Source organism: Rhinolophus sinicus, chromosome 1 (genome assembly GCF_057876585.1).
Source record: "Rhinolophus sinicus isolate RSI-liver-muscle chromosome 1, RSI-T2T, whole genome shotgun sequence".
Classification (NCBI taxonomy): domain Eukaryota; kingdom Metazoa; phylum Chordata; class Mammalia; order Chiroptera; family Rhinolophidae; genus Rhinolophus; species Rhinolophus sinicus.
The window spans coordinates 179,250,739-179,274,607 of NC_142501.1; the positions used below are offsets into that span (position 1 = coordinate 179,250,739).

The following is a 23,869-nucleotide window of genomic DNA, read 5'->3' on the forward strand; positions in this document are numbered from 1 at the left end:
TTTTGTAGAAATTTACAAATTGACCCTAAAATTCATATGGAAATTCAAGTGACTCAGAATAGCAAAAACAATCTTGAAAAAGAAGAAAAATATTGGAGGACTCACATTTCCTAATTTCAAAACTTAATGCACAGGTATGGTAATCAAGAATGTTTGCTTCTGGTATAAGGATAGATATACTCATGTAGATAAATGGAGTAGATCTGAGAGTCCAGAAAAAAAACCCATACATTTATAGCCATTTGATTTTCATCAAGGGTGCCAAGAAGATTCAAATCAGGAAAGAATAGTCTTTTAAAAATTGTTGTTGGGACAACTGGATAATTATATGCAAAAGAAGGAAACCAAATGTCTACCCTACAAAAATCAAAGACTTAAATGCAGGAGCTAAAACTATAAAATCCTCAGAAGAAATCTTTTTTTAAATTAATTAATTAATTAATTTATTAGTTTCAGGTGTACAAAACAATGTAATAGTTAGACATTTCACCCCTCACAAAGTGATAACCCCCCTTCCCAATCTCTTGCCCCTCTGATATCATATATATCTATTACAATTTCATTGACTATTCCTTATGCTGTACTCCGTATCCCGTGACTATATATATATATATATATATATATATATATATATATATATATATATATATTAAATTATAGTTGAAATACAATATTATTCAGCTTCAGCTTCAGATGTACAGTGCAGTGGTCAGGTAGGTTGGATAATACTTTTTATACATAGTTGGATTTGGTTTGCTAGTATATATATATATATATATATATATATATATATATTTTTTTTTTTTTTTTTAATTTATTGGGGTGACAATTGTTAGTGAAATTGCATAGGTTTCAGGTATACAATTCTGTATTACATCATCTATAAATCCTATTGTGTGTTCACCACCCAGAGTTAGTTCTCCTTCCATCACCCTACATTTGATCCCCCTTACCCTCATCTCCCACCCCCACTCCCTTTACCCTCTGGTAACCACTAAACTATTGTCTGTGTCTATGAGTTTTTGTTTCTTATTTGTTTGTCTTGTTCTTTTTGCTTTTGTGTAAATCTTTATGACCTTGAGTTGAGCAATGGTTTCTTAGATTTGACCCCCACTACATAAGCAGCTAAAGAAAAAAGAATATGTCACTCCCAAATAAGGCTCTTTGACATAAAAATTTAAATCCGAAGTCAATTAGAAACAGCAAATGCAGAAAAAGCTTCATCATTTCTGCCTAAACACAGGATATAAATTCTCTTTGTACTGGAGACAGACTCTTATCAGCCCAGAGAAGGCACCAGAGGAATTTGCAAGCAAATATTGCTTCATTAGTTTCCTTTCATATATTTATCTTCCCTCAGTTTGCCACCCTTGGAAGCCTTAAATGTTTTTCTTTGTCCTGTCGTTTTTATTTTTTTTACAAATTTATTGGAGTTTTTTGAAGATTGTATATAACCTGAATTCTAAGCTGCCTCTGACTTAGTGTTTCTCACTCATGTGCACTGCATGCGTTAATAAACATTTTCTTTTGTTTGTTTGTCTTTTTTGTTACAGTCCCAGCTGAAAACCTAAGATGGGTAGAGGTAAAGTTTTGCCTCCTTTACATAACAAAAGCAAATACAGATCAATTTTACTATATCAAAATTAGAGAGGTTAGTGCTTCAAAGGATATCATCAAGAAAATGAAAAGACAACCTACAGAACGGGAGAAAATATTTGCAAATTATCTATCCAATAACAATCTACTCCAAAATATATAAAAATCTCTTACTACTCAACAATAAAAAGACAAATAACCCAATTTTTAAAAATGGTCAAGGATTTACGTAGACATTTCTCCAAAGAAGACTTACAATGGCCAACAAGAACATAAAAAAAAAAAGCTTATTATCATTAGTCATTAGGAAAATGTAAATCAAAACCACAGTGATATACCATGTTACACCCTCTAGAATGACTATGATGAAAAAGACAGACAACAAGTATTGGCTAGAGGATAAAGAATTTGTTTCCTCATACATTTCTGTTGGAAATGTAAGGTAGTGCAACTGTTTTGGAAATCAGTTCTTCAAAAAGTTAAACAGAGTTACCATGTGACTCAGCACTTCAAAGTATATACCCAAGAAAAATGAAAACACATGGTCACACAAAACTTGTACAGGAATGTACTTAGCAGCATTATTTACAGTAGCCAAAAAGTAGAAACAACCCAAATATCTATCAACTGATAAACAGATAAACAAAATGTTGTGATCCATACAATGAAGATTGACTCAGTCATGGAAAAGAATGAACTACAGATACATACTACAGCATGGATGAACCTAAGAACATTATGCAGAGTGAAAGAAAGCAGACACAAAAGATCATAGATCATATGATTCAATTTATGTGAAATTTCTAGAATAGACAAATCTATATAGACGGAAAGTAAGTAGTGGTTGCCAGGGCCTGGGGGAAGGTGGGAATGGGAAGTGATTAATAACAGATACAGGGTTTCTGTTTGGGATGATACAAATGTTCTGGAATCAGATATTGGTGATGGATGACAATCTTGTGAATACACAAAAACTATTGAATTGTGTACTTTAAAAGGGTGACTATGATGGTATGCAAATTACATATATATGTGTATATATATATATGTATACATATATATACACACATATATATATATACACATATATATATAAATATAATTTAGTGGCATGTTTCTGTTTATATATATATAAAAAGGATGGCAAAACACATCATTACTTACCTTCACCTTTAGCTGTAGTGGTAAGTGAAGAATGTGTTGTCAGCGGTAATGTTTGTGAGGATTCCCTGTTGGTTGTTCCTAGTTTGATAAGATAGATGACATTATTATTAATCACAATTTCATCTCACCTGTCAAGGAATAAATACAAGAAAGTCAAATCTGGAGGTGGACTGTAAGCCGTCTATAGAGATACTGGGTAAGCCTTTATCTATGTTTAATTTGTCCATTTTCCAGCTCCTTTTGTCCAAAGTGAGAAGTGTAAGTTCAGAATGCTTCAGTGGCCCAATCAAAAGACACACGCACTTGTGTGAACATACACATACACACACACACCACACACACACACACACACACACACACACATTTTTATACGATAGGCCCAAAAAGCAAAATTTCCTTTCAGATTGTTACTTGGGTGTCTTTAAATGTACAAAAAATATTATTGTAAAAACAAATAATATGAAATCATTTTATTTTTCTCTGGTCATTTTTTTCCCCAAGTTACATTTCATTTTATTAATTTAGTTATTACATTCAAACTTCCAAATAAACATAAACCAAAAATAAACTTGCAGACTCGTGCAATTAATTAATTAATTTGTTTACTTATGAAGCATTCATTGAGTTCCCACTCTGTACAAGGCCCTCTCTTAAATTCTAGAGGGCATTATCTCACTTTAAGTCATTTTTTAAAAATCTTATGAGTATCAAGAATAATTCCTGGCATAGAGCCTACATGTAGTAAATGTTGTTTCAAACAAGGTGGCACTCATACAGAGCAGGGGACCAACAAAAGGACAAAGATGCCCTTTAAGTAGTGAACACAGCTCACTAGTTAGATACTCATAATAGTTAGCATTCTCTTCTTTTTTAAAACACCTTGCTATTAGGGCCCAGGGCCCATTTTAACTCTGTGATGTACATAAAATCTTGGTTCTTATATATCTTGCATGCTGTATTTGGGGGAGGCACTATTTGGCTCTATATAGTTTACCTAATGCTTTAAAACCATAGTCCAGAGGAGAGTTTTCAAGGGTAAACTGGCTGGAGTTGTGTATCAGAAGACAGTAAGGAACCACAAGCAGATAAGACTTTTGCAGGATTACTGAGGACAAACACCTGTAAGTAGGTACCATGTTTCCCTGAAAATAAGACCTAACTGGAAAATAAGCCCTACCATGATTTTTCAGGATGGCATCCCCTGAACCTAAGACTTAATGCGTCTTTTGGAGCAAACCTTAATATGAGGCCTGGTCTCATTTTCGGGGAAACACAGTAGTTAAGGTCTTGTCCACTACTCACCCCTCTATCCTTGTTGCATATTAGGGGATATAGGTTATTATAGCAATGGACAGTGGCCCTAATAGGTGGATTATACAAATTATAATGTGGAGTGCAACAAACACTTAAGGCTTTCTAAAAGTTTTCTTCACCCGTATGTGGTTATATTTTAAAAGAAGAAACTAACAAATGAAATGTTTTTTATAAAAGCCAGGTTTGAGGTTTTGCTTTGCTCATTTCCATGATGCCAACATCTTAAAGTGAAAATATAATCATATGCATGAAGTGTCCCCTCCAGCCAGACATGGTGCCTTTGTTTTCACTTCATCCCTACTTTTGGGACTCTTGGTACCAAAACCAGGTTGAATTAATTTTGTACAATCACTTTGCCATTATGTTTTAGTGACATATGTCTCATATATTGGTTGAAAATTCAAGACACAGAGATGATTACATGTAATTATTAGGACACACACAATGGTATAATACAAATAGAAAAACTGCGTGTAATCTTTGAATTTCTGAAGTTCTCGACCCTTTCCTTTAAACCTATTTTGACTTCATGTTTGGTGGGATAGATGTAACAAAGTTGAGATTTGGCCCAAGTATTTGAGTTCACTTTCTATTTGAGTTTGCTTTCAGCCTGGTCTTTGGAAAACTGAAGTGCTAAATGGCCATACCTTTCTGATGTTTCTGACCTTATGTTGTGTGTACAGTGATCTTGTAATCATGCTGATGAGCATCGTACACTCAGTGTAACAATATCTATAACATAAACAGGGCGCAGTTCATTCTAGATTTATTGTTAATGTATAAATATTCACTTGCTTTTCATTTTCCTTTTTCTTTTTCTTAAAGTTTATTGGGGTGACAATGGTTAGTCAAGTTACATAGGTTTCAGGTGTACAATTCTGTTATACATCATCTGTATATCACACTGTGTGTTCACCACCCAGAGTCAGTTCTCCTTCCATCACCATATATTTGATTCCCCTTACCCTCATCTCCCACCCCCCTTACTCTCTGGTAACCACAAAACTATTGTCTGTGTTTATGAGTTTTTGTTTCCTTATTTGTTTGTCTTGTTCCTTTGTTGCTTTCAGTTTTATATCCCACATATCAGTGAAATCATAGTTCTCGACTTTTTCTATCTGACTTATTTTGCTTAGCATAATAATCTCAAGATCCATCCATGTTGTCGCAAATGGCACTATTTTATCTTTTCTTATGGTAGAATAGTATTTCATTGTGTATATATACCACATCTTCTTTATCCAATCATCTATTGAAGGATGCTTTTGTTGTTTCCATGTCTTGGCCACCGTAAATAAAGCTGCAGTGAACATCAGAGCATATATATCTTTATGGATAAATGTTTTTGGATTTTGGGGGGTATATACCCAAGAGAGGGATTCCTGGTTCATATGGTAATTCTGTTTTAAATTTTTTGAGGAACTTCCATAGTGGCTGCACCAATCTGCATTCCCACCAACAGTGTACGAGGTCGGATTATTAAGTTCACAAACTCGTCCTAGGAAAAGTGCTACATAGTTCATTGCTGAATATCACTATGGTCACTTTCGAAGTATTCCTCTTGGGAAGCTATGCACCGACACCAGTGCCTAGTCCAACCTTCAAAGCAATTTTGGAACTCTTTTTCTGGAATGGCCATCAGAACTGTCATTGTATTTCCCTTATGTCCTGAATGTCATCAACATGTCTTCCTTTCACTATTTCCTTTATCTTTGGGAAAAGAAAGAATTCATTGGGGGCCAGATCAGGTGAGGAGGGAAGGTTTTCCAATACAGTTATTTCTTTACTGGCTAAAAAGTCCCTTACAGACAGTGCCATGTGAGCTGGTGCATTGTAATGATGCGAGAGCCATGAATTGTAGGCAAAAAGTTCAGGTCATCTAACTTTCCCACTTAGCATTTTGAGCACTTCCAAATAGTATACTTGGTTAACTGTTAGTCCAGTTGGTACAAATTCGTAATGAATAATACCTCTGATATCAAGAATGGTTAGCAACATTGGTGCAACAGGTTCGCGAACTTAATTTTCAGACCTCAGATGAGGGTTCCTTTTTCTCCACAGCCTCTCCAACACTTGTTATTTGTCTTGTTGATGATAGCCATTCTAACTGGTGTAAGGTGATATTTCATTGTGGATTTGATTTGCATTTCTCTGATGATTGTTGATGTTGAGCATCTTTTCATGTGTGTATTGGCCTTCTGTATGTCCTCTTTGGAGAAATGTCTATTCAGGTCCTCTGCCCATTTTTTAATTGGATTGTTTGGTTCTTTTGTTGTTGTTGAGTTGTATGAGTTCCTTATATATTTTGAATGTTAGCCCCTTATTGGAGGCGTAGTTTGCAAAAATCTTCTTCCATTCGGTTAGTTGACTTTATTTTGTTGATGGTTATTTCTTGCCCTGCAGAAGCTTTTTAGTTTGTTATAGTCCCATTCATTTATTTCAGCTTTTATTTCCCTTATCTTTGGGGGTCAAATTCATAAAATGCTCTTTGAATCCAAGGTCCATAAGTTTAGTACCTATGTTTTCTTCTATGCAATTTATTGTTTCAGGTCTTATGTTTAGGTCTTCTATTCATTTTGAGTTAATTTTGGTACATGATGACAGATAACAGCCTAGTTTCTTTTTTTTTTTTTTTTTTGTGCCTGGCTTGCCAATTCTCCCAGCACTGTTTATTGAAGAGACTGTCTTTTCTCCACTGTATGTTTTTGGCTCCTTTGTTGAAAATTATCTGTCCATATTTATGTGAGTTCATTTCTTGGTTTTCAGTTCAAATACTGACTTTCAAATGTGGATTAGGAGTCTACATATAACTTATAGTGAAGTTCTTTTGTGTGCTAAATGTGTTAAAATTCTGAATTGTAGACGCTTCCTTATTGCAAATTAAAATGTAGGAACTAATGAGAACTGTGACTGCTGTTAATTTTATGTACAAAACAATGTTTACTACATTAAAGTGGTTAATAAAAGAAATAGACAATTTAGTATAGACATTAATATAAATATTTAATATAGCATGTTTAATAATATAGTATATTTAATATAAACATACTATAGCTATATATCTTTAAGAATATTATATCATTTTGAGTCAACAAATGTATATAAAAGATTACATCATTAAAATATAATTCTACTCTTTGTAAACATTTTTAGTAAACTATTGTTCATAATTTTCCAAAATTGCCTTTTAGAACTCTGTTTAATTCTATTTAAGACACAAGGATTTCAAGAAAATGTCAATTTATAAACATTTTATATTTTGTGAGGATAAACTAAAATGTCTTTAGCACTTTGAAATTACATAAAAAGGAAAAACTGAAAAAACATGTACAAAGATACTCAGGTAATTCATCTTTAATTCAAAATGAAGGAATAAAAAAAAAAAATTTGATTCAAAAAAGAAATATATGGGAAAAAATGAGCTACCCAAACCAATTTTTTTTCCCATTAGTAATATAAGAAAATTTGTAAAATTGCCCCCTAAAAGCCTGCTTTTTGTAGATTCATCTTAGTTTCTAGAAAGGAAGTACATCTTAAACATCCCCACAAATGGTAACCGATATGGAAGAGATGGCCAAAATATCTGGCTCCTCTATTGACCTCAGTTGAAATTTAACATGTATTTAATATCAGAAATGTTTAGTATCAGTGCTGAGAAATTTTTATTCCTGCATTTTAATTCGGCTCATTAAAATTTTTCACTATTAAATGTTTTAAAAATCAAGCTGAAAAATAATTACATTTTTAGAATGAAATTTCAGGTTTATTTTTGTATTCTAGAAGTTCATTTTATGATAATGATATTCAGTGTCTGCCAAATGTTGATTTTTAACTCTGGCCGTTGGCCTTTGAACAATGGGCAGGGCACTTGATACGCACCTAGGAAGAGATCAAGTCCCATCTTTCTAATTGGGTAAACCTCTGAAAACAAGCCCTGCTCTGGGCAAAGTTCTATCTATCACCTCTGCCACTGTGACTATGTCACTGCAAGAAGAACTCCCATCTAATTTGCAATTTGCACATTTTCCACTTTTCTGATGATAAAAATTCTGCCATTCTCAGGAGAAAGAAAATCTCTGCTTTAGATAGGCATAGCACTATTAAATCGTGTGTCTTTTGACCTTTAAACAAGGAAGTCTGATAGTGAAGTCTTGCAATGAAAATAAAGAATCTTCTCAATGGCATACTTTTTCTTTGTTTGCTAAATACTTTTGTTGTGCCAAAAATGATCATGTTGGCCATGAAGAAGGGAGAGAATATGGAATCATTACACTACACTATAGACATACCTTTTGTGGTATTCTTGTGGAATCTAAAGACAGTTATTTTGGAGGATGAGACAATGTAGAAAACTCCCCAAAATGTAAATCCCTCATGAGCCTGAAGTTAAGAAGACATCTATACTGATACACTGCTTATAATATGAGAATTCGAGAAACATTTCCCATCATTTTCATTATCTGTGTATTAATTATGTTGCCTTTAAGAGCATGGGCAATATCCAGCATACATAGTTCAATTCCCCTACACTGTTAATACACAAATGGTGATGAAGTAAACCAGACTGTTTCCTCATTTTCCTATAAGCACCACGGACCCCCGCTACCTCATGCCTCCACCTACCCAGACTACTATGCCAGATTATCTGTTTCTCATACTGGATCAGGGCAGACTCTGGCCATCAGAGCCTGCGTTTTCTTCATCTGCCTTCCACCATCACTCTTAGCTGGTTTCCTGAGAGACCCCAGAATGGACTCATGTCCTTCTCGTAAAACCCCTCTTCATTGCTATATTCATGGTTACTAGATTTTAGCCCTTAAAATCCCTCTAAATAGATATTAGATGATTCTAAGATTATTATTAATTTGTAGGATTTCATAATGACATTGCAGCTTTGTAATAAATTATCCATATTTTTTGAGATGCACATTTAGTGTGTAGAGGTAAAAGAGCATAAAGTCTGGAATCCTTTCAAAATACTTTGACAACCAAATACAAAGAGAGAAGAGAAAGAAAACAAAGAAAGAAGAAAATAAGGAAGGAAACAAACAAGGAAGGAAGGAAGGAAAAAAGGGGAAGAGGGTAGACAGAGGAAGGAAAGAGGAAAAAATGAAGCAAATGTAGTAAAATCTTGATAATTATTAATTCCGGGAGATGGGCACGTGGGGATTAATTACAGTACTCTCTACTTTGAACATTTTCATAATAAAAGTAATAAAAAGAAAAGCTGCTTTGGCCTATTACAATTTTTACAATTGAGTGTGAATAATTTAAAGCTTGGAGAACTTTGGAAGAACACAGACTAGAGATTAATTTTTGTTAATTGGGTACTATTAATTGGGTAAGTGTGCCCAAGAAAAGGAATGAATAGAAATGTGTGTATGCTTGTGCATATGTGTGTGTGTGTGTGTGTGTGTGTGTGTGTGTGTGCGTACATAGAATTTCAAGTGTTCTAGCAGTTGTTAGAGAAGGTACTTCTGTGCCCCGTTACAGGAGTCAGCAACTGTACAGTTGTTAGAAATGTTTCCCAGTTAGGCTTTACATGAGTTGGTATAGAGTTTCCTTTCCAAGTCAGAAAGAAAAATAAGATGCATTGATGCATTCCTGGTTTCACAAACAACAATTCTGCCTGAATTCCTTCACTGACCCCACCCCCCCCTGCCACCTCTGCCCTTTCTTAGTCATTTAACATAATAGTTAGGTTTTCTGTTATTATTTGGACAGTGTTAGTCATCATAAATCATTATAGATGGGGCTAGGAGCCTTCCCATTGAAGAAGCATAAGTTCCAAGTAGTTAACATAAAAACTGTGGAATGTCAATGCTTTGGGTCTGCATGAAAAGTCAGCACATATTTTGGTGTGGGGAGGGGCATCATTGATTGCAAAAATAATATACTCTTACCTAATTTGTGCATTTTATGCCAAGGTCTCAGCTGGCAACTCAGTGAGGGAGACAGACAGAAAAGACAGAGAGAGGGGAGTTTAAACCTGGGAAACATGGATATGAGACACCTTTTAAAAGTAAAATCAAAATATAGCATGCAGGAGTTGGCTGGAGGTCCCATGGGCCCTTGGCTTCCTGATTATGTGATGTGGAGTTTCCCTTGGTTGGAAATAAAGGTTGTATCACATTCTGGACAAAAATTTCTTTGTGCTGCCCTCATTGTGTAAGGCTTTTTCCTGGGTTGGTAGAGAAGTTCTAGGAGAATTGGTTTGGTTTCACCTTAAAATTAAATATTTCAGATATAAAGGACTGCATTCATAATACACTTTTTCTCTGAGAATTACCACCCTATTTAATCCCAGCAAACTAGCCCACATCCATTTCTCTGTGTGTGTCTGAGCCTGGTCATAGAATGAAAGACAAATGAAAATAAAGAAGCAAGAAAGAGAGCTGTGAAAATGTCAGTCATCCAATCATTAGGGTATATGATTTTCTGGTCTTTCTGTGACCTTAGCATTCTCACCAGGGTTTCTGCCCACAGGCAATCAACAAATAATTCTGTCTTACTCCTCCATTGATTACTGGACCTGAAAGATATGCCTGATTTTTGGCATGTTGTAGCATGGACAATACAGTGTTCATGAGATTGATAACCTCTTGGGTTTTTAATTGAATGACCCTAATGGCTCATTTTATTTTTCATGGATGGTAAGGTAATCCACTTTAATACTTAGGGCCATAAAACATGATGTAGTTGTCACTTGGTCCAGTAACAATGATGACATTGCTACAGAAACCTATAAATTAAACCAATTATCAACCCAATACAACTAACAAAATCAGTTTATTAATCCACTTTCATCGCATCGGCTGCTTAAGTGGAGGACTGGAATATTTAGAAAGATATTTTTATGACTTAGGAAATGGGAAATTTTTCTTCTCTAAAAATAAACTTTGTGTATGTAACATTCACAATAGGATAATTCTTAAACAGGAAGTGACCCAAAAGGATATTGTCAAAGAAGCTCACTGAGATCTCAGGGTTCTGCATTCAACCAAAAATAACACAAGTTTCAAAATAATGAAATAGCACAGAACTTCATTAAAATAGATATAAGACCCCAAATTATTTTCCTGTGACTAAATTACACAGGTGTTAAAGTTGGAATAAATTTCACTGAGAATCAATCTTACCGTTGGGAGATGTTGACTTTATAAGATTTGGTGATGATGTTGTCTTTGTTGTTGGTACAAATGTTTGTGTTGTAGAATTCGATTGTGGTGGTCCAGGAGTAGTTACATTTTTATGATCTGAAAAAAGTAAATTGTGTTAAAGTAGTTGCATTAAAATTTATATTTATTATTTATAGTTATTTTATTACATATAAGTAAATGTATGTGAACTTCTCCCAACCCAGTCAGTAGGGCATGAATTTGGAATTAGTTTTCTAATTGTTATGAATTCAGCCTTCAGCACAATATTGTCACTAATCCCATCTGTTTCTCACCAATGGCATACATTTTCAAGACGGCTGGCAGGAGCAATCTGAGGTTCTGAAACAAAATAACATCTGACAAAACTAGTGAGGAATAAATGTGTAAATCTGAAATTTAACAATATTTTAAAGTCAACTAAATTAACATTTTCTGATTAAATAAATAAACACTCTCTGGACAGTGGATTATTTACTAAATAATTTTAAGATACACGTATATGTAATATGTACATATATAAATGCATCTATATATACATATGTAATAGATGATGTAATATATACCCCGTTTACCCAAAAATAAGACCTAGACAGACAATCAGCTCTAATGCATCTTTTGGAGCAAAAATTAATATTTTAAATTTAATATAATTAATATAATGCCCGGTATTATTATATATATATTATATTATATTATATTATATTATATTATATTATATTATATTATATTATACCTGGTCTTATATTATAGTAAAATAAGATGGGGTCTTATATTAATTTTTGCTCCAAAAGATGCATAAGAGCTGATGGTCTGCCTAGGTCTTATTTTTGGGGAAGCACAGTATCTCCAAGTACATGCATATATATTCCAAGAAAGAATAAATTTTAAAGAACTTGAATAATTACAACATGCCTAAGTTTTTGATGATAAAGTCACCATTAATCTGCATTTTCAAATGTTTTACTTCTATTAATTGTAACAACCAAAGGCACAGAAATGAAGTCAATATATTGTGATCTATATTGAAGTCAATATATTGTGATTTATTTTCAGTAATTCTTTTTTTGGCAATAGAAATTCAACATTTAATAACAATTCTTAAAAATTTTGTTGAAATGTTATTATTATTTTTATGTTGTTTTGTATAGTCAATGGAAGATAGTATAGCATGTTAGTTAAGAGGATGAATTTTGAATAACAAAATTCAAATCCCAAACTGGCTATGTCATTTCAGTAAATGTATGCCATTAGTATGACTTCAAATTTAAATTTCAACAGAAATTTTTGTCTTTAAAATAGTATTAAATGTCAACTGTAATTGAAAAATATTAGGAAATATTAAAAAAAATAAGATATGTAGCCTGGATATTATAATTGTGCATTTTGTATTTCAAATATGGTAAAATTCAAATATTAAGTCTTTGACTGTACTAAAATAAGTGTTATAAACCTTTAAAATGTAGATTAAAAACTAATCGATTAAAACCTTTTGTTATATTAAAATACAATGTGTTAATTTCTTCAGTTATAGTTAATACAAATAAAGTTAATTTAAATTTTTTTCCCTGTGAATTTGAAAAATACCAATAATCCTTCGTGTCAGTGAATAGCAATATTTCTGATGTAATGAGATAGGGTGTATATCCTGTTTCACTTTATAGTTTTGAAGTGTTAACACTTAGCAATGACTTTGTTTATAGATAGTACACAGGAATTGCTTGATATAATCAGCATGTATAGATGTGTTCAGTACCTACAGAAATGACAGAACTGCCTTTTCACAGGTTTTATGAAAATCAAATCAAAAGCTTTTTTCACCTCTGGAGATTCGTTTCGTACCCTTTGTATCACCCCTCTCACTCCCACAATATTCATCAGGGAGAAGAAATATAGCATGGCTGTTAGTCATTTTGTTCTCACTGTCTCTCTTTCTGTCCTAGAGTCCATGACATGACACTAACTTCTAAGTTTAAATTGAGGTTGAAGAAGTTATTCAAAGAAGCACATACCACATTGACTGCAAAATATAAATAACTTAAACGATTCCCGTCTGTTGACTTCCTAAATAGTAACAACCTTAATTTCTGAGTATAATCAACATCTCCAGAGACATTTTTCTTATTTCCTTCTTCCCTCCATTTCTCCCTCCCTCGTTCCTTCTCCCCTTCCCTTTTTCCCTCCCTTTCTTTTTCCCTTCCTTTTTTTCCTTCACAAACACTAAGGAATTAATATGAGAAGCATGAGAAGATACAGTAAGAATCTCTGTAATGTACCACACAGTATCACCCTTGAATAGCTTTCAGTCTGGTAGGAAACATAATGCCTATACACAATAAATAGTAAGTGATATTTTGTATGGATGGTATAGACCAGTGTTTTTCTAAGAGCAGGCTATGATGCAATTGAAGAGTGATAAAAATCTGTTTAGCAGGTTATAGTCAGAGCTTTCGCTGAATGAAAAAGAAAAGGGGCAATATTGGAATGATATTGTAAATAATTTCATGAAGCTTTTGTCTAGGGGTATGTGTGTGTGTGTGAGTTTGAATGAGAAGTATGCCAATGCAAAATATATTTATTATTGTGATTCCAGCTAAAAATTTGAAAGCTACTGGACAAAAAATTGGGCAAGAGTTTATAAGATAAAAGATGACCACCCTGCTGGCATGAGCAAGGAATGCTGCAGGAGAGAGTTGACGTAGGAGCTGGAACTCAAAGAGTAAGTAGTATGTTCACACAGGGATTGGAGAAGGCATGAGCAAAGAGCTAGAGTAAGGAAATGAGAAGTAACTGAGAAGATTGCAAACAGTTCTTTTTGGCTGGATTGTGATATCCTATGAAAGGATGCAGTAGATGTTGTTTAGTAAAATTCTGGAGGTCAGATTGTAGAGAACCTTGAACATCAAGCTGGGTACTTGAGACTTTATCAATGAGTCAGTGGGGAGCTTGGGAAAATGACCAAACAGAAAGTCTATGGTAGGAAAAATGATGGGAAAATGGTGGCGCAGAGAATAAAAAGACACCAGTTGAACTGAACTGAAAGTCCCAGTTTTTATTTTTACCAATGTCCTTTGCCCTCTTGAAGTCATCAGGTGAGATTAATGAGTTTCCACCCATGAAATGACTTGAAGCAAATTATAAGTAGGCAAATTTCTAACCACTGATGTGGTAAGATTGAAATGTACTGTAAGGCTTTTCTTCCTTACTATGCTTTCACACATTTAGCCACTGATTCCCCTAAATAAAATCTTAATCCATTAGTACTCGTAATTAACATCTCCTCCATTATTATTTCCTCAGTTTGTTCAGCAGACAGTACGCCCTCTTTTGGCAAGGACTGACAACTCCTAAGCGTATTGAGTGTCACCACGTGCCAGGTTCAATGTGAGCTCTTTCTGTGGATTATCGCATTTAATCCTAATGAAGATGCTACAATGCCCATGATCTTATGAGCATCATATTACAGATGAGGGCACTGCAGCTCAGAGAGACTAAGCAGCTTGCCCACATCATACATGGGGAAGTAGTACAGTCAAAATTTTAATTCAGGCAGCTTTGACTCCAGAGAAGATATCCTTAACTACTACACATCTGGCAATGGGAAGGTGACTACAGGGAAAGCCACATACCCCCGCCCCATCTGCTCTCTGCCTTGAACAAGGTATGATATGAAAAAAGAAGGAAGTGACTAGACAGAGAGATGTTTTGCCTTTCTGTACACAGAATGAGGAAACAGACATAATAACTCACCATTTTTCTCTTAAAAAATAACATTCTTTCATATACATGCACACACATATAAAATGTTTCCATATTAGACATAAAACTTTAAAATAAAATTTCAATCTGCTGAAGCTATTTATATTTGAAAAAATAAAAACAGAGATTTACTCAGTTTGAAAGAGTCTGCAAATAGAAACTTTCTCTTATGATACGGTGGAAATGAATTATTCTCTCTAAATACGGCTGTTGGAGGTTTTATTGGCCATGATGCAAGAAGCAGTTATGCTTCTATTGTATTACCTAATGTTTCCTCCAGGTTTTATTGGATGTCTTAATAAACTGCTTTGAGATGCTATAGGGGAAACAGATGACATTTTGTCCTGACTCCACCCTATGCCTACACACCCAGACTGAGAGAGTACAAGGATACCATGACATTAGTTTCCTAGACTATGAAACAATGAAGCATTGCTGATTTTATTCAAATCACTACTTTAATTATAGAAATTATGTGGGAGATTTATGGTAAAGTATTTACATATATCCTAAATAGTCCTCCATTTTCTGAAGTTCAAGGTAGGAAATGTCCACTCTTCACCTATAACACCACAAAGGACCTTTCTTGTGAACTTGTGTGTGTATCTTGTCTTTAAGAATTCAGCTTATGGCTGGAAACCAAGTACCACGTTTTCTCCTGTTTGCAAATGCCCAAGTCATCTATTCCAATCTTCTTAGACATGCTTTGTAATTACATTTCTAGGTAACTCAACAAATAGTCTCTAAAAGTTAGAATATCATCTATCCTTATAATGAGCAGCTTTCTCACCAGTTATCTTTTCCCCTAACAAATCTGTGTTTGACGTCCACTAGAAATCCACTTCTACAGAGGGGAGATCTTGCTTCTTCTAGGTCAACACGAACACTGAATATCAGTAAGTTAGAATTCTAGAACTTGAAACCTGATGAGAACTTTTTAAATATCTACATTTTATGGCTTAGAAAATACATGAGTTTAAGGTAGTTTCAAAAGATCACCTCTTCAGTTAAAAAAAAAAAAAGTTCCTTTGATTCCCAATTTAGCACTATTATACAAGGTAGAAAAATATTATTTTTTTTCTCATTCTGCTGTTCAGTCATGTGAAATGCACTCTGACAGAGACAGTGCTAAGTTACCCCTTGAACTATGTCTGAGAAAACATTTACTTTATCAGTTTTAACCATAAACAAAATTTCAGAAGAAAGTTTTAAATGATTTAAGGAAACAGAAGAATGATTTATTTAGAAATATATAATTACAGTGTATACAAACAGCTAATTACTAAATAGTCTTATAAACCCTCAAAGTACCATTATTAGATAATGATTTCATAACCTCGACCAACTAATCTATACAATTGAAGCTAAAGTAGATAATTCTATATTTCAAGAGCCTATGTGTTATTTCCACTAAGTCATATTGCCTTCATGCAATGCCACCTCCTATATATCCCTACTCCCTCAGGCTATTAAAAATGTGACACAGATTTTACTGTGAAATAAAATGATGGTTCATTGTTTAATTATGATTTGCAGATGCTTATCCCCTTATGCATCACAGTTTATAATGAATACGGATCCATGTCTTAAGTTTGCATGTGATGGAAATGCATAAATCAGGGTATTATAAACAGTAGGAGGGTCCCTTTTCGTAATAATTTGTCAGTAATTGTTAGCATTATAATCTTGTTTAACCGATACCTTATGTCTTCTTTGTTAATAAACGATCATTACTAAAGTTTAAATTGAAAACTTCAATTTTCTCTTACTCAATAAAAAATATGTTAAAATATATTAACATATAAAAACACACTATAAGATAAACCTATATGTAAAAGTAAATATGTTTATATATAATTAAAATAAATAAAAAAAATATGGCACGACTTTTAATATTCCCATCAAAACAGAGCCTTCATGAAAGATAAGACACCAATTCTTTTCATTATTAGTTTCATATCAATACATATTTATACTAATGGCAGTCCTTCTCTTTGGACATAGCAAAAGTCTCTTTGGTCCACTGCCCATCAAATTAAATGTAGTTAATTATTTTCTCAATTAAATGAAAAAAGTTATAATGCAAATGATGTATTTTTGAGGATTTCTTCTATTTGCGCTGGTCCAAAAACTTCATAATATCCTCTATGAAGTAATAAGTAACTCACTAACTAATAATTTATTTACCTTAATTAACTTTTATTAAGAATAAATTTCAATAGAAGAAAAGCAAAAATTAAAAATATGTTTTGCATAGAGGAACTAAGAAACTTAATTTCTTTAGGTATTCAAGCTGTATACTTGTATACATATACGTGTGTATACATATAAAAAAACAACTGTAAGATTATGCCAAGGTGCCGTATTAAATGGTGCTATACCATTAGTACTATACATAGTTGGTTCTATAGAAGGTTAAGTAAAATCAAAGGAAGGCGATATCTCTTTATGTATCTGAAATATTTAGAATCATTTTCTTGGAGGAAGAGCTTTCAAGAGGAATCAGATAATTGAGCACAACAAGGAAAAAATGTTTTATGGGGGGAAGAAAGGATATTCAAATAGAAGGGGAAAGTGAACAGTGTCAAATATAATGTAAAGTAAGGGCATTGGTGATATTAGACACTATCAGCAGACTCTTTTGGCACAGGAAATGAAGAAAATCCCATTTTCAATGAAAACATCAGATCTGGTGGCTACTCTTAAAAAAGAATTTTAAATTTAAAGTACATTTTCAATTAAGCTAACAAAGTACTGTCGCAAGCAGCAAAGTTGTGAGAATGTTTACATTTTCTAGATGGAATGAATTTTTGGGGGATAAGTAAGAAGAAAATCTCATTTCTCACAGAGGAAAATATTCAGATCAGTAGGAGAAAGCTGTGCCTGAAAGAGGAATCTCCTCAGGTTGCCAGCCATCTGTTGAGGTGTGGAGGGAATGGCCAAGCCTAGCAGGATCCGAGTGTGGACAGGTGTCTCAGCCACCTGGTTCCTCTAGGGAACAGGAAGGCAACATTACATTGGTGAGTTTATTAAAAAGAAAACAACAATATCTGAAAAATGGACCTGAGACAGGTGTTTTGCTGACAAAGGATGGAAGTGTACAAGGTAAATGCCTCCACTCATCCAAGTATTAGGTTTGAAATTATGGGGTAATGCAGTTACTTTTCCTTCCCAAAATAACTGTGATTCTTTAAAAATCATTTGCCATGATATTTTTAAATTGTGAACTCTATGATAATCTTTTTTGTATACAGTACTAAGTTTGATTGAGAAGTTTCAACTCTGTTAGGCGTAAAGAGGCACAGATTTTATTTGATATGTATAGGGGCTAGAGTAGGAGGGGAAAGGAACAACCTTGCCGTATTTCTGGGCTCTTAGACAATTGTCCCATGGTCCCTTCCAACAAGCCCTGACTCCAGAGAGGAACTGTGGTTCTGCAGCTCAAAAAGTATCTTTCAAGAAAACAAGATACTTATTAGGCTTTACACATACTTGTAAGCACCAGCAATCTTTACAAGCAAATCACTTGGGCCCATTTCATGACTTCGGAAAGAGGATCAATTTGGGTGCCATCTCAATCCTGGGAGAAACAACACTACTCTGTCCCTTCTCCGGGCTCCACCCAGGGTAGCAATAATAGAGGACAGTGCAGTCCTCTGATCTCTCTAATGGTACCTCCAGCTTTCCTCTGAACTTAGAATGCAGCTACTTGAAGTTGTGGGTCTCAACTATAGGCTCCCCTGAGCACTTCTTCAGAAACAGAGGTCTCAATAGATGCTTTTCCCAGCAGATCACATTACTTTAGAATAATGACTTACACATATGAAATGACATCAGGGGGCGTAGAAGGAAGACATTGACCTGGCAATTCTGCCATTAGCTAACTATGTAACTTTGTGTGAGCCACTTTACCTCCCTGGGACTCAGTTTCCTCTCTTTTAAAAGTGTTGAAGAAGTAAATGTCTATTCAGGTCCTCTGCCCATTTTTTTAATTGGATTGTTTGTTTTTTGCTGCTGAGTTGTATGTGTTCCTTATGTATTTTGGATATTAGCCCTTTATCAGAGGCATTGTTTGCAAAAGTCCTCTCCCATTCGGTTGATTGCCTCTTTATTTTGTTGATGGTTTCTTTTGCTGTGCAGAAGCTTTCTGGTTTGATATAGTCCCATTCATTTATTTCAGCTTTTATTTCCCTTACTTTTGAAGTCAAATTCATAAATCCCTCTTTCAACCCAAGGTCCATAAATTTAGTACCCATGTTGTCGTCTATACAGCTTATTGTTTCAGGTCTTATGTTTAGGTCTTTTCTCCAAACAGGACATACAAGTAGCCAATAGACATATGAAAAAAATGCTCTACATCACTAATCATTGTAGCTGTATTTATGGTGGTGAAGACATGGAAACAACCAAAGTGTCCTTCGATAGATGATTCGATAAAGAAGATGTGGTATATATACACAATGGAAAACTATTCTGCCATAAGAATAGTGCCATTTAAGACAACATGGATGGATCTTGAAATTATTATGCTAAGCGAAATAAGTCAGAAAAAGTCAAGAACCAAATGATTTCACTGATATGTGGTATATAAAACTGAAAACAACAAAGGAACAAGACAAACAAAGAAACAAAATCTCATAGACACAGACAATAGTTTAGTGGTTACCAGAGGGTGGGGGGGTGGGGTGGTAGATGAGGGTAAAAGGGATTAAATATATGGTGACAAAAATCTTTAAATGATGGATATTTCAAGGACACAAGAATGTGTAACAATAATTACTTTCACTTGTCATTTGATTTTAATAATTTTGTGAAACTATTCAACAGACACTACTATTATCTCCATTTTATAGATGAAGAAACTGAGTCTCTGGAGACTAATTGTAACTTGTCAAGATGCAGAGTTAGATGGTGGAGTACCTTGTTTAAGCTCAGATGTTCCAATCTCATCTTTCATGTTCTTTTCCTCTTCATGTTCAACACAGTCAGTAGGTTTAAATTAGTAAAGTCTTTCTGAAAAAAAGCTGAAGCTCCTCCCTAAATAATATCCAGAGTCTCCCATTTATGTCCTAACTTTGATAAACATTTCGTCAGATTTTATGTTATTTTTATTATTCTTTTTTTACTACCCTTATATCATTTTTTAAAAGGAATTAAGATTATAGCGGTAGAATGCAAAGATTGCATCATAAGAAAATGAAAACTTAGAAACTGGTAGTAGAAGAAAGAGATTTCACATGTTGGAGTGACATAGGCCATGGTTGCTGCCATGCTGTGTGTATGGTACCATTGAGATCTGCAAAGTTTCACCAAAGAATGTTGAATCTGTATTCACACTCCTCATTTTCTGTATATTGAAAAAAATTCACAGATATATGCTACCATTTTTAAATATGTATAGATTCTATTGTGATTAATAAAATACAAAATTTTTAAATTGTGAAATATTTAAAAGCATTCTGTTTTTAAATGTGTGCATGAAATTATTATCTTACTAGGGAGTTCACAATAATTTCCATGTAAATGAGGTATTTATCGTCAAACAATTGGGGGTCCACTTACTTGTGGATTTCAGTATATTAATAACAGTACAATTTTGTTAATTTGACTGAAGGCTACATCTAGCACCAAAAGCTGAATCAGAATTTGATATCTTGTCTCCTCCATTCCCTGCAAATAGTTAGGGATGCTCTTTAAACATCTGTGACTCATACTTTTTAATTAGAAACAAACAAGCAAAGACATACAGAACAGGGCATTTATAACTCTTTTGGTTCCAGTATACCCCAGTTCTAAGTGCTTTCTGTGAATCTGTTTCCCCACAGTTTTTCCATGTTGGAGATGAAAACACCACTCTGAACCGCATGCCCTGTGAGGAGCCAGCCCATCGTGTATTTATACAAGAACAGAGAAGAAGTCATGGTGTCTACTTTCTGATTTTAAAGACCAGCTTTAATATGGTATGTTTTCCAAATTAAAAATATTTTTAACATTTCATTAGGATGCCATCAAAGGAGTCACTTGTGGTGTGTTAATTAAATCTAACACATTTAAAAATAGCTCTCTGTGTGGTGGGACAGATGCAGCCTTTGGAAAAAGAAAGAGCTTACACTAAACATTGCCACAGATTTTTGTATTTAATAGTAAGCCACAGACATGTTTCCAGAATATGCTCTCAAAGTCTGTTTGGGAAGTTATCTGCTCTGCCGACAGGAAGAGAAATCAAGAAATCCATATTTAAGAAGAGCAAGAAGTAAACTGTACACTTTACTTCTCAATCAACTTAAATTTCTCTCATTATTTAAAAGTGGTACCCTCTTGCATGATGTCGTCCAATTTTAACTAGAAGAATGAACCACTCCAAATTCCCTTCCCAAATGCCAAGATGAAGACTAGGATTGAAAATTTGTTCTTATCTAAGAACGCATCGTCAGGTGTATCCCTGCTGAAGGTGATTTTGGAATTCAAAAGGATATCCAGACAGATAGTAAGAGACATTAAAAAAAGAGCTAAAGAGAACTAAATTACTCTGCCCAGGAAAATAGAAATAATTTCTTATTTTTCATCCCTGAGGGTGAGAGTATTTTTTATCCCTGAGGGTGAGAGAACGGAAGATGTAGGAGAAGAGGAAAGAGAAGAGGCTAAGAAAGAAGGACTTTTAGGAACAGAGATATCTAAAACTCACCCTTAACTTTGATTCACTGTATTGTAAAACCTCCCTTCTTTGCAAAGTCAGCTACAACGCACGAAGTCTGCAAATATTCTACTAGACTTCAGTTAAGTGACTCTTACCGGGCATGCATGAAGGGAAGGTGAACTACATTTTGGTTGTTGCTAATGCAAAGTTAAATGTTGCAAGATATCAAATGGAGTACAAGATATGAAGGATGCAGGAAGTTGGGGGAAAGGTGAGCAGGAGAGCTTAATCTTTCCTCCGCCGCAAAGCATTTGCAGAAATGTGAGGCACTGGGCCTTTCCCCTGAAGCAGAGAGTAAGTCTTCCACATGAACATGTTTTTATATTAGAGGATAGAGATATCCAGGTGATATCTGAGTTATATAAAATTATTTTCTTAGTTTATTAAATGCTGTTCACTAGATTCAGAATTGCTGAGTCACAATTATGCGTTTGTTGAGCAGAGGATACTTGTAAATTTGTTCTCTAGCAAATTATTCCAGACAGAGTTGGCTATAAATTGTTTGCTTCACAAATGTGGCAAGATAGATAACCAGAACAAACAGATTCTGGAGCTATGTAATAAACATTTCAATGTAGCAGCAGTAATTACTTAAATCTGAGATATCACCAGCATTAAGTAATAAAATATTTTCTAAGTGAGAAGGCTGTCATTAAATCACAGTTGACATTTATTTGTAAACCGATTTTTTTCTGGTTTTGAAGACAAATTCAGACCAGAACAATTAAATTTATTTTCCTGACAGAGTAACAGAGATATTAAGAAAAATCAACAGATAAAATCTCTTCTTATTATTAATATATAATCAGTTTATTTTGTCCAAAATGCCAAGAAATATGGTGATCTGTATAATGAAATATTTTTATTGTTCAGAATCATTATGTAACAATACCAGAGTGACAAATTTTCAAGCAATTAGAATTAAATATTAGGATAGCGTTAACATTTATCTGTTTATCTTTTATTTATGAGTGTGGTACTTGACATAGGCCTTTATTAAATACTTATTCATTGCTAGATATAAGTAAATTTTCTTGAATTGCTAGAATTTTCAAAATATAACAATTACTCTATCATAATAAACAGAATTACCAATGGCTGAAAATAGAAAGGAGAACCTTGGGCTGAATATATATATATATATATATATATATATATATATATATATATATATATATATATATAGAGAGAGAGAGAGAGAGAGAGAGAGAGAGAGAGAGAGAGAGAGAAAACATATGATCAACTATTGAAATTTTAAATTGAAATAAAATTTCTGGGTTTAAATTGCTTGGTAAATCATTATTCCTTGTGCTTTAGTATTCCTTATGCTTTATTTATTTTTATTTGTAAATATATCTCTGCTCTATTGTTACCTCAATAGTGTTGAATGCTGGATAAATTTGGATTTATGATTTTCTTTTTTTCTGATATAGGGTCACTTTAAAATATGGGAAGAATTTGTGGGTCATTTCGTGTGCTCTTGGCCTTTTTTCTTATCTCTAGTGATGCTTTTGTAACATTTGAAAGCATTACATTTCGTATTCTTTCATGTGGTAAAGGTTGAAATAAAATGTATTTGCTAAATTCAGAAGTCATTTACTAACAACCAAAGTATCCTCAAAACTCTTGTCTATTTTAGCAGCCTACTAGTGAGATAAAAAGAGTAAACAAAAGGAAATGTCAAATTTGACTGTAGCTGCCTCCTAAAATTTAATCTCCAGGAAAATGTATCCAAAATTTCATTCATAGAAGCGGGTAAACAGGGTCAAATATATGGTGATGGAAGGAGAACTGAATGGATGGTGAACACACAATGTGATATGCAGATGATGTATTACAGAATTGTACACCTGAAATCTATGTAACTTTACTAACAATTGTCACCCAATAAACTTTAATTAAAAAAAAATCATTCACTCCTGTACCACTTTTGAATTTTTCATATTCTTTTAATTTTTAAAATTTTTAAACACATTTTTAAAAACTTGTTTTTCAATTATAGTTGACGTACAATATTATATTAGTTTCACATGTACAACATAGTAATTAGGCATTTATATACCTTACAAAGTGATCATTTTTCATGTCTTTACATTTAGTTCTCTAATCTATTTATTGGATTTATTCTTGTGTATGGTGTGGACTTTGGATCTATTTTTATCATTTTCTAAATGATTAACAG

The 23,869-nt window shown here is 33.7% G+C and overlaps 1 protein-coding gene across 2 annotated transcripts in view; it reads right to left on the reverse strand.

Annotated features, from left to right (window-relative positions):
- The window catches only part of EMCN (endomucin), a 97,571-nt gene that overhangs the window by 46,324 nt on the left and 27,378 nt on the right, over positions 1-23,869 (reverse strand). For both annotated transcript variants that reach the window (XM_019757679.3, XM_019757678.3), the window contains exons 2-3: positions 11,214-11,330; positions 2,761-2,838 (exon numbers count right to left, since the gene is read on the reverse strand). In XM_019757679.3, coding sequence (XP_019613238.3) covers positions 2,761-2,838; positions 11,214-11,330 — 195 coding nt within the window. The remainder of the gene's footprint in view (positions 1-2,760; positions 2,839-11,213; positions 11,331-23,869) is intronic.